At 38.0% G+C, this 12,727-nt stretch overlaps 1 protein-coding gene across 1 annotated transcript in view; it reads right to left on the reverse strand.

Annotated features, from left to right (window-relative positions):
- ACAD11 (acyl-CoA dehydrogenase family member 11) overlaps positions 1–12,727 on the reverse strand; it is a 99,911-nt gene that overhangs the window by 74,369 nt on the left and 12,815 nt on the right. The window contains 1 exon segment of the mRNA XM_027585903.2: positions 10,689–10,695. Coding sequence (XP_027441704.1) covers positions 10,689–10,695 — 7 coding nt within the window.

Below are 12,727 nucleotides of genomic sequence, written 5' to 3' on the forward strand. Positions count from 1 at the left end.
TTGGATGCCATTTATTTCTTTTTGTTGTCTGATTGCTGAGGCTAGGACTTCTAGTACTATGTTGAAAAACAGTAGTGACAGTGGACATCCCTGTCATGTTCCTGACCTTAGGGGAAAAGCTGTTTTTCTCCATTGAGAATGATTTTTGCTGTGGGCTTTTCATAGATGGCTTTTATGATATTGCGGTATGTTCCTTTAATCCCTGCACTGTGAAGAATTTTAATCAAGAAAAGATGCTGTACTGTGTCAAATGCTTTCTCTGCATTTAGTGAGAGGATCATATGGTTCTTGTCCTTTCTTTTATTAATGTAGTGTATCACATTGATTGATTTGTGGATATTAAACCACCCTTGCAGCCCAGGACTAAATCCCACTTGGTCATGGTGAATAATCCTTTTAATGTACTGTTGGATCCTATTGGCTAGTATCTTGGTGAGAATTTTGGCATCTATGTTCATTAGGCATAGTGGTTTATAATTCTCCTTTTTGAGGGGGTCTTTGTCTGGTTTGGGGATCAAGGTAATTCTAGCCTCAAAGAAAGAGTTTGGAAGTTTTCCTTCCATTTCTATGTTTTGAAACAGCTTCAGAAGAATAGGTATTATTTCTTTTTTAACTGTTTGGTAGAATTCCCCTGGGAAGCCATCTGGCCCCGGGGTCTTGTTTGTTGGGAGATTTTTGATTACTGCTTCAATTTCCTTACTGGTTATGGGTATGTTCAGGTTTTCTATTTCTTCCTGTTTCAGTTTTGGTAGTGTATGAATTTCCAGGAATGCATCCATTTCTTTCAGATTGCCTAATTTGTTAGCAAATAGTTGTTCATAATATGTTCTTAAAATTGTATTTCCTTGGTGATGACTGTGATCTTTCCTCTTTCATTCATGATTTTATTTATTTGGGTCGTTTCTCTTTTCTTTTTGAGAAGTATGGCCAGGGGTTTATCAATCTTATTCTTTCAAAGAACCAGCTCCTAGTTTCGTTGATCTGTCCTTTTTCTTCTGGTTTCTATTTTATTGATTTCTGCTCTAATCTTTATCAATTCTCTTCTCCTGCTTGGTTTAGGCTTTATTTGCTGTTCTTTCTCCAGCTCCTTAGGGTGTAAGTTTAGCTTGTGTATTGGAGACTTTTCTAAGTTTTTGAGAAAGGCTTGTATTGCTATGTACTTCCCTCTTAGGACTGCCTTTGCTGCATCACAAAGGTTTTGAACATTTTTTTTTTAACGATTTTACTTATTTGAGAAAGTGAGAGACAGAGAGAGGGGGAGAGGAAGAGGGAGAGAGAGAAGCAGACTCCTGGCTGAGCAGGGAGCCCAACTTGGGACTTGATTCCAGGACCTTGGGATCATGACCTGAGCAGAAGGCAGATGCTTAACCAATTGAGCCATTCAGAACAGTTGTGTTTTCATTTTCATTTGTTTCCATGAAGTTTTAAAAATTCTTCTGTAATTTCCTGGTTGACCCATTCATTCTTTAGTAGGATGCTCTTTAACTCCAAGTGTTTTTTTCTGTTCCTTCCAGATTTCCAGATTGAGTTCGAGTTTCAAAGCACTGTGATCTGAAAATATGCAGGGAATGATCTCAATCTCTGGGTATCAATTGAGACCTGATTTGTGACCAAGTATGCGATCTATTCTGGAGAATGTTCCATGTGCACATGAGAAGAATGTGTGTTCTGTTGCTTTAGCATGGAATGCTCTGTATATATCTGTGAAGTCCATCTGGTCCAGTGTGTCATTCAAAGCCCTTGTTTCCTTGTTGATCTTTTGCTTAGAAGATCTGTCCATTGTTGTAACTGGGGTGTTGAAGTTCCCTGCTATTAATGTATTATTATCAATGTTTTTATTAATTGGCTCCTCCCATTTTAGGGTCATAAATATTTACAATTGTTAGATCTTCTTGCTGGATAGACCCTTTATATAGTGTCCTTCCTCATCTCTTATTACATTCTTTGGTTTAAATCTAGTTTGTCTGATATGATTGCAACCCCAGCTTTCTTTTGATGTCCATTAGCATGATAAATGCTTTTCCACCCCCCCCACTTTCAATCTGGAGGTATCTTTGGGTCTAAACTGAGTCTGTTTTAGAGAACATATGGATGGGTCTTGCTTTTTTATCCAATCTGATACCCTGTGTCTTTTGATTGGGGCATTTAGCCCATTTAGATTCAGAGGAACTACTGAAAGATGAATTTAGTGCCATTGTATTACTTGCAAAGTCCCTGTTTCTGTAGGTTGTTTCTGTTTCTTTCTGGTCTATGTTACTTCTGGGTTCTCTCTTTGCTTACAAGGTCCCCTTCAGTACTTTTTTGCAGGGCTGGTTTAGTGGTCACAAATTCTTTTAGTTTCTGTTTGTCCTGGAAGCTCTTTATCTCCTTTCATTATGAATGACAGCCTTTTTGGAAAGTATTCTTGGCTGCAGGTTTTTCTCATTTACTACCCTGAATATATCATGCCAGCACTTCCTGGCCTGCCAGGTCTTTGTGGATTGGTCTGCTGCCAGCCTAATGTTTCTACCCCTGTAGGTTAAGAACATCTTGTCTCAATCTGTTTTCAGGATTCTCTCTTTATCTCTGCAATTTGCAAGCTTTGCTATTATATGTTGGGTGTTGATCTATTTTTATTGATTTTGAGAGGGGTTCTCTGTACGTCTTGGACTTGAATGCCTGTTTCCTTCCCCAGATTAGGAAAGTACCCAACAATGATTTGCTCAAATATACCTTATGTCCCTCTCTTTCTCCTTCATCAGGGACTCCAATAATTCTAATATTGTTTCACTTTACAGTATCACTGATTTCTTGAGGCCTCCCTCATGGTCCATTAGTTGTTCTTCCTCTTTTCCTCAGCTTCCTTCCTTTCCATCAACTTGTCTTCTATGTCACTTACTTCCTCTTCTGCCTCATTTACCCTAGGTGTTACAGCATCCAATTTAGACAGCAGCTCAGTTAAAGCATTTTTAATTTTGGCCTGATTAAATTTTATTTCTGCACTAAGAGATTCTCTAATGTCTTTTATGCTTTTTTCAAGCCCATTTAGTAACTTTATGATCATTATCCTGAATTCCAACTGTGACATTTTACTTATATCTGTATGGATTAGATCTGTAGCAGATACTATTACCTCTGGTTCTTTCTTTTGTTGTGAATTTCTCCTTCTAGTCATTTTGCCAAGAGAAGAATGGATGAACTAGAGAAAATAAAAAATATCAACCATGACCCAAGTGAAATACACACTAAACAAATCTGAAGCGGTCAGAAACCCGAAAAAGAAAAGAAAAAGAAGAAAGGGGGGGTCGGAGAGAGACTATAATCTCCCAGGTGGAAAAAACAGGGTGATCCACTTGGTCCTGGGTGTATTTTGGTCTGTAAGTTAGAAGACACTAAATCCCAATACTGTAAAGAAAGCAAAACTTAAATATATATACAGAAATAAAATCTCATACAGTGAAAGGAAGCCAAAAATGAAGAATATATCTATAAAATGTAAATGTAAAAAATGAAAGTTAAAAAAGACTTAAAAACAAAGAATTGATAAAATAAGAAACTTGTTGAAAAGGAAAGAAAGAAAAGGAAAATTTTAAACTGAAAGATAAAGAAATCATGAGAAAAAAAGCTCAAATTCTATATTCCATTTTCCCCTAGTGCTAGAGTTTTGCAGTCCTGTGTGCTCCATAAACTTGGTGTTTGCCTGTTTTTCCAGCTGGTCTTCTGGGGGAAGGGCCTGCTGCACTGATTCTCAGGTGTTTTTGCCTGGGTGGAGTTGCACCACCCCTTGCCAGGGGGGCCAGCCACCAAGTAAGCCGCTTCTGGTTGCTCTATGTGGGTTTTTTTCCCTGAAGGCTTTCCCTGCCTCTTTGGAGGATGAAAAAAATGGCCACTCCTGGATCGCCAGCCCCGGAGCTGAAAGATCACAGTCTCCTCTCTTCAGTAAACCTTCAGGGATAGGTGGTCTTCACTTTTGTGTGTGCCAAACTCTGCAGACTGCTGTGGTGCACGCCCGCACTGATCTTCCCAGGGAAAGGTGGAGGGTCACAGTCTTTCTGCCTTTTTCAGGGCCCACGCATGGAGAGCTGTCGCCTAAGCATGCCATGATTTGAGGTTTATGATGAACCGAGCTGACAGCCCCCTCCCAGGCTCACTGACCATAACCAGTTTCCCCTGCTCCAGTGCTTGGGAACACTGCCAGTTCAGGCACCCCCCATTCTTTCTGTGATTCCAGGGATCTCCTGAGGCCACCTGGTCCCACCTAGGATTCTGCCCTTCTTCACTACCTGAACAGCTTTCAGGCAGGGATGTCTCTCACTGGAGCAGATTTCTAAAGGTTCTGATTTTGTGCTCAGGGGCTATACCACTTTCTGGTAACTAGCTTGTGGAGGCTCCTTCCCCCTGACATTTATCTTCCAATAGATCCTCTCGGATTCACTTCTCCACACCTCCTACCTTGCAAAAAGTGGTCACTTTTCTATTTGTAGAATTCGTCACTTTTCTATTTGTAGAATTCCAGAAATTCTTTTCTTACATCTCAGGTTGAATTCATAGGTATTCAGAATGATTAGATAGTTATCTAGCTAAATTCAAGGGACCAGATGAAACGAGGTCCCCTACTCTTCCACCATCTTGCCTCCCCTCCTATTTTATTTTTATTTATTTATTTGAGAGAGAGAGAGAGAGAGAGAGAGAGAGCGTGAGCGAGAGGCACAGGAGAGGGACAAGCAGGCTCCCTGCTGGGTAGGGAGCCCAATTCAGAGCTCGATCCCAGCATCCTGGGATCATGACCTGAGCTGAAGGCAGACACTTAAGTGACTGAGCCATCCAGGTGTCCCTACTAAAGAGTATTTTAAAATTATCTGTAATGTAGGGGTGCCTGGATGGCTCAGTTGGTCTAGTGTCCGACTCTTGATTTCAGCTCAGGTCATGATCTCAGGGTCATGAGTTCGAGCCCCATGTCAGGCTCCCTGTGGGATGTGGAGCCTGCTTAAGATTTTATCTCAACCTCTCCCTCTCTGAAAAAAAAAAATCTGTTATGTAAAGGTGTTGAAAAAAACCCAATTGCCACATTTTTTATAGCAATAAAATTAAATTTTGTAACTATGCTTCTGCCCAACCACACTAACATTTAAGAGATAATGAAGGAAATTAAAAAGAAAAAGTCATTAAAAATACAAGTTTTGTTTGCATATCAAATCTTTTTTCTTCATAATATATAAAAGACTGCAAGATAGAGAACTTCAGAAGAACCAGATTACATATATTTGTTATCTTAAATACATCTGACTACTAATTAATGAATGCAGATGAATTATCTCTAGGTTTATCTGTTTCTAATTAAATATATTTGTTTTTCAAGTTGAAATGCACATTAAACTCCTTAAACATTTCTCTGCCAGATGGGTAAGATTTATATTTAGAAAATTAACAATATTTTTCAGGAAGGCTGGATTTCTTTAAACATTGCGGTAAGCATGTTGTACTATGTAAATACTCGCTCAAACATGCTTCAAATACTTTATGTACAAGTAACTGGAAAATATGGATTACAAAACTGAGTAATGTGCTCTGGTTTTGCCATACCCTTTCGTAATCCTTTACTGGCTTACCACACACATTCCTGGAAGGTTTAGCATTTAAGTTTGTTTTTGTCTTCTTTCTTGTGTTTTCTGATGAAAAAATAAAACACGCTATTCTTTGAAAAAAACCACAAAATGATAAAACCTCAAACCTTAATCATTACAGAAATGTACAACTTAAAAGTCTCCTATAATTTGATCCCTTACAACCACTGTTTAAGTCTTAGTACGTATTATGAGATATTTACTTCTACCTTAATAGTTTTATAAAGGACAGAGCTTGATAGGCAATCTTAGAAAAAAGCAAAATAGAGAAACAGAGGGGGAAAAGAAGGGAAAAGAAGAAGAGATTTGAAATAAGTTGAGCACAGCTATGCCAGGTACCAGCTACTCGCTCCATATTGATTACTTCATTTTAGCTTCCCAACAACCCTGAAATTTTGTTATTTCTTTATCCAATTTAAAAGGCACACAATGTTCAGTTTCCTGGCTTTGATAATATACTATAGTTGTGTGAGATCCATTTGGGGAATTAGGATGATAGGCATATAAGACCCCTCTGTACTTTTTTTTTTTACAGCTTCTTATGAGTCTATAATTATTTTATTTTATTTTATTTATTTATTTTTTTTTTAAGATTTTTTATTTATTTGACAGAGAGAGACACAGCAAGAGAGGGAACACAAGCTGGGGGGAATGGGAGAGGGAGAAGCAGGCTTCCCACTGAGCAGGGAGCCCGATGCGGGGCTTGATCCCAGGACCCTGGGATCATGACCTGAGCCGAAGGCAGACACTTAACGACTGAGCCACCCAGGCGCCCCGAGTCTGTAATTATTTTAAAATAAAAAGTTAAAATGAGTGGTTCAAATGGTAGCATAGGAAGACCCTGAACTCAGCTCCTTCCACAGACACACCAAATCTTCAGCTCCATATAGAACAACTTTCTCTGAAAAATACCTGAAAACTACCTGAACAGCTCCTCCACAATAAAAGATAGAAAGGCTATATCAAGGGCACCTGGCTGGCTCAGTCAGTAGAGAATGCAACTCTTGATCTTGGGGTTGTGAGTTCAAGCCCCATGTTGGGTGTGGAGATTACTTAAAAATAAACTCTTAAAAAAAAAAAAGGCTACATCAAATTGGTAGGAGAGGTAGAGATGTAGTCTCACCAAAAGTCCTACCCTCCAGTGTGGCAACTCATAAGCAGGAGGGAGCTCATAAATATGGACTATATCCCTGAGGAGCAAGGGGTTTAAGCCCCACTTCAGGTACTGCCATCCTTGGGATCTGCACCAGAGAGATGAGACCCCAAAATGTTTGCCTTTGAAAACCAACAGGATTCACATCCAGGAGAACCAAAAGGCTCCAAAAAACTGAGACTTCACTCTTAAAGGGATCATGTATAGATTTAACCCATCTTGGGACCCATCAAAAGTAGCAAGTTGAAAAGAACTTAGACCTTATATGAAGGAGATTCATTGGCCAATCTTAAAGCATCTGCTGGAGTGGCCAGGATCTATCTGAACTCTCTCTGGGGATGCAGATGCTGGCAGGTGCCATTTTTGCACTCTCCCTGTATCTTGCTAGTCCTGCTTGCCCTGTGGCACCACACTACTAAACCCAGCAGACAACTATGGTCTGACCCTGTGCTACCACATGGCCCTGCCTCACTGAACTCAGCAAGTGGGCTACCCAGCTGGGTGATCCCTCGAGGCCTCATCCCAGTAAATCCAGGGGATGGTATCATCCTGGCCCATCCCTCCTTTATGGTCCCGCCAAAGCTGTTCATACAAGGGACACCCCTTGACTGCTGGCTCTGGTGGCCAGGGGGATTGCATTTCTGGGCTCCATGGGGCTGAAACAATCAGAGATGCAGTCCTTGGCAAGCTATCACCCCCAGGATACTGCACAGAGAGCAGAGTGAAACACATTTCATGTTCCTGTGACCATTCCTTTAAGACTGGGAGAGATAGCAGTTGTGCTTAATACATAGAAACAAAGACAGTGGCACCTGGGTGGCTCAGTCGGTTAAGCATCCAACTCTTGATTTTGGCTCAGGTCATGATCTCTGGGTTGTGAGATCGAGCCCTGTGTCAGGCTCCATGCTCAGTTGGGAGTCTGCTTGAGATTCTCTCTCTCCCTCTGCCCCTCCCCTCCTCAAATAAATAAATCTTTAAAAGAAGAAGAAACAAAGAGAATCAAGCAAAATGAGGAAAAAGGAATATGTTCCAAACAAGAAAACAAGATAAAACCCCAGAAAAAAAACATAATGAAATGCAGATAAGTAATTTACCTGATAGAGTTCAAAGTAATGGTCATAAAGATGCTCAATGATCTAAGAAGAATGGATGAACACAGCAAGTACTTCAACAAAGATAGAAATATAAGGAAGTACTGAACAGAAGTCACAAAGCTGAAAAATGCAATAAATAAACTGAAAAAATGCACAAGAGGGGTCAACAACAAACTAGATGAAGCAGAAGAACAGATCAGTGACCTAGAAGATGGGAGAGTGAAACTCACCCAAACAAAACAGAAAAAAAATTTTTAAAGTGACAATAGCTTAAGGGACCTATGAAACAACATCAAGTAAAATGACATTTGTATTATAGGGGTCCCACAAGGAGAAAAGAGAAAAAAAGAAACAGAAAACTTATTTGAAGAAATAATGAATGAAAATTAGGGAAGGAAACAGAGTTGCAGATGCAGGAGTCCAGGATCAGACAGCTTCACTGGTGAATTCTATCAAATATTCAAATAAGATTTAATATCTATCCTTCTCAAACTCTTCCAAAAAACTGAAGAGGAGGGAATACTTCCAAACCATATTTATTATTATTTTTTAAAAATTTAAGTTATCTGTATACCCAGTGTGGGGCTCAAACTCACGATCCTGAGATCAAGAGTCTTATACTCCTCCAACTAAGCCAGTCAGGTGGTCCCCAAACTCATTTTATAAAGCCAGCATTACCTTGGTACCAAGAACAGAAAAGACACCACACACACAAAAAGGAAAATTACAGGCCAATATCCCTGATGAACACAGATGCAAAAATCCTCAATAAAATATGAGTAAACTATATTCAACAATACATTAAAAAGGTCATACACTATGATCAAGTGGGATTTATTCCAGGGATGCAAGGATGGTTTGACATCTGTAAATAAATCAATGTTATAGACCACATTGAGAAAATGATCATTTGATCATCTAAGTAGATGCAGAAAAAATATTTGACAAAATTAAGCATCCATTTATAATAAAACTCTCAACAAAGTTGTTATAGTGAATGCACCTCAACATAATAAAGGCCCATATATAACAAGGCCACAGCAAACATACTCAATGGTAAAAAGCTGAAAACTTTCCCTTTAACAATTAGGAACAAGATAAGGATGCCCACTCTTGCCACTTTTATTCAACACAGTACTGGAAGTCCAGAGCAATTAGGCAAGAAAAAGAAATTAAAAAGCATCTAAATTAGAAAGGAAGAAGTGAAACTGTTATTATTTGTGGATAACATGATTTTTATATAGAAAATGCTATAAGACTTCACCAAAAAGCTATTAGAATAAACAAATTCAGCAAAGTTGCAGGATACAAAATCAACATACAACAATATTATGTTTTTATACTGTAACAATGAACTATCAGAAAGAGAAATTTAGAAAATTCCATTTACAATTGCACCAAAAAGAATAAAATACCTAGGAATAAATTTCACCAAGCAGGTAAAAGATCTGTACAATGAAAACTATAAGACACTGAGGAAATAAATTGAAGAACACACAAACAAATGGAAAGATATTCCATGCTCATGGATTTGAAGAATTAATATCGCTAAAATATCGATATTATCCAAAGCAATCTATAGATTCAATGCAATTCCTATCAAAATTCCAATGGCATTTTTCACAGAAATAGAGCAAAGAATCCTAAAATTTGTATGGAACCACATAAGATCCCAAAGAGACAAAGCAATCTTGAGAAAGAATAAGCTGGAAGCATCACACTTCCTGATTTCAAATTATATCATGCTATAATAATGAAAACAGTATTGGCACAAAAACGACATAAAGATAAATGGAACAGAATAAAGAGCCAAGGAAAAAAAACCCACATGTATATAGCCGATTAATTTATGACAAAGGAGGCAAAAATATACAATAGGGAAAAGACAGTCTCTTTAATAAATGGTATTGGAAAAACTGGACAGCCACATGCAAACGAATGAAAACATACCACTATCTTACACCATACATAAATTAACTCAAACTGGATTAAAGACTTGAATACAAGACCAGAAACCACAAAATTCCTAGAAGAAAACATAGGCAGTAGGCTCCTTGACACTGCTCTTGGCAGTATTTTTTTTTTTTTTGTAACTGATTCCCAAGGCAATGGCAACAAAAGCAAATATAAACAAATGGAACTACATGAAACTTAAAACCTTCTGCACAGGAAAGGAAACCATCAATAAAATAAAAAGGCAACCTCCTGAATGGGACAAGGTATTGGCAAATTATATATCAAACAAGGGGTTAATAGCCAAAATAGATAAAGAACTTCTATAACTCAATAACAAAGTAACAATGCAATTAAAAAAATAGGTCGAAGTTCTAAACAGAAATTTTTCCAAAGAAGACATACAGATGGCCAACAGTCACATGAAAAAAATGCTCAATATCACTCATCATCAAGGAAATACAAATCAAAACCACAATGAGGTATCATCTCACACCTGTCATAATGGCTATTTCCAAGAAGACAGAAAATAACAAAAAAGGAAACATTCTAATTTTCTCTCACAAAAAAAAGAAATGTACTCTAATTTTCCCATTTAGTTATGAAATCTAAAAAATTAGGTGGGCGGCGCCTGGCTGGTTCAGTTGGAAGAGCATGTGACTCTTGATCTTGGGGTTATGAGTTTGAGCCCCACATTGGGGTTGAGTTTACTTAAGAAACTAAATAAAGGGGGTATTTAAAAAATAAGTAAATAAAGATTAAAAATGAGGTGGAAAAGATAAATTATTAACAAAAATTAAATTTTAACATTTCACAGCTTTCGATGCCAGTGCATAGTGTATCTTTCCTTCTAACCATTCTTGTAGTTCACTTTGTATGACACACTTTAGCACTTGGGTATATATTGTTTTCTGCTCTTAGCTAATTATTTTTTTCTCTCCATTTGTATTTTGAGCTCATTAAGAGCTGTACTTCCTTTCCAACCCTATCTTTCAGAGCAAATGGTTGGTAATGAATAAATGCTAGTTGACTTGTACTCTGCCAATCATATGTTACTTCTATAAAAAATTAGTTACAATATTTATAGGACGCAGAAATTGATTAAATTTAACTATTAATTATGGGTTTATTGGGTAGAAAGTAGAAGACATTTTACTTGATACCATATAACCCTAATACATTAAAAGAAAATGCTGTATGTCACAAATCAGTACTGCAGCTAAACAGCTTCATGCTCTGCCTCTACCAGTTCTTTCTTTTTTAAAAAATGGCTCTTCCAACTATTGAATATTCTGCTTTTCTAAAGGAAGATGACACCTGTTTGACAACTTTATTCCTATAAGAAATGGTTTTCTAATATGAAATTAAAAAATTAAAAGGGAATAACTATATGGTACTTAGTGTTACATCATTACTTTCAGCATATTATGACTAATCCTAAATTTAAACATCTTGGTTGATGACACAAAATTCAAGAGATCTAGGTCTGAATTTTTCCTTTCTTGTTTAAGCAATGAGTGGAAAAGTACATAGAACAAATAGAAGACTCTGACTTACTCAAAGATAGGCTCCTAAAATATGAACGACTCAAATGATACAGATCAAATATAGGCCTGATTCTGCTAGGTTTTAAGGTATAAACTTTTAAAGTTTTTTCCAGGTTATTAGTTAGCATTCTTTAATCTTCCTAATCCATATTTAACAAAGTTATTTCAGAATTCATCAGTGCCATTAACAAAAGTTTACCCATACACATATATAATTACATATACATATGTATATGTCAATCCAAATTGACTTTCCTATAAAAGTCAATCCAAATTGACTTTCCTATAAAAAGTTTTCTGTCTTGGGCACCTGGGTGGCTCAGATGGTTAAGCATCTGCCTTCAGCTCAGGTCATGATCCCAGGGTCCTGGGATTGAGTCCCGCATTGGGCTCCCTGCTCCTTGGGAGCCTGCTTCTCCCTCTGCCTCTCTCTCTCTGTCTGTCATGAATAAATAAATAAAATCTTTTAAAAAAAAAAAGTTTTCTGTCTTGCTGGTGAATGTGCTCATGTCTTTACGTTATATTTGAACTTTGATTTGATATAATACTACTTTAATTATGGGCACCTGGGTGGCTCAGTTGGTTAAGCGACTGCCTTCAGCTCAGGTCATGGTCCTGGAGTCCCTGGATGGAGTCCCACATCGGGCTCCCTGCTCGGCAGGAAGTCTGCTTCTCCCTCTGACCCTCTTCCTTCTTGTGCTCTCTCTCATTCTCTCTCTCTCAAATAAATAAAATCTTAAAAAAAAATACTACTTTAATTATGACAGTAATGTAATTTATAATGCTATTTTTCTCCTGTCCCCTTCCTATAGGGAAAGAACATGAAACCCAGAAGCTTGGCACATGAATTCAGAGCAGCTCTTCTTGCCCTAAAACATCTTAGCATTCTGAGAAAATGAACCCAGAAAAACCTCTTTTAAGAAGTAGGATTCAGGGAACTATAATCTTTCATGTTAATGTCAGAATACTAAGGCCCAAGTGTCTTGTCGAATGGCATACAGGTAATGAGGTGAACTGAAGTGGTTTCCTCATTCCCACCATACTCCTCCAATCCCAGGCCTCACTGTCTGTGTTCCATGGAGGAGGGTTATAGTTCTGAATTGTTTGTACCCTTTATAAAGATTACACTGTGTATATTTCCACAGAGCAAGGTCACATTAATCTCACATAATTCTTTCAAAACCTCAAAAGAGGTTTTTGGAATTCTGTCCTCTCTGAGCTTATACATATACATATATATTTAAAGATTTTATTTATTTATTTGACAGAGCACAAGCAGGGGGAGCGGCAGGCAGAGGGAGAGGGAGAAGCAGGCTCCCGGATGAGCAGGGAGCCTGACGCAGGGCTCCATCCCAGGACCCTGGGACCATGACCTGA

The sequence above is a fragment of the Zalophus californianus genome, chromosome 1 (genome assembly GCF_009762305.2).
Source record: "Zalophus californianus isolate mZalCal1 chromosome 1, mZalCal1.pri.v2, whole genome shotgun sequence".
NCBI classification, from domain to species: Eukaryota; Metazoa; Chordata; class Mammalia; order Carnivora; family Otariidae; genus Zalophus; species Zalophus californianus.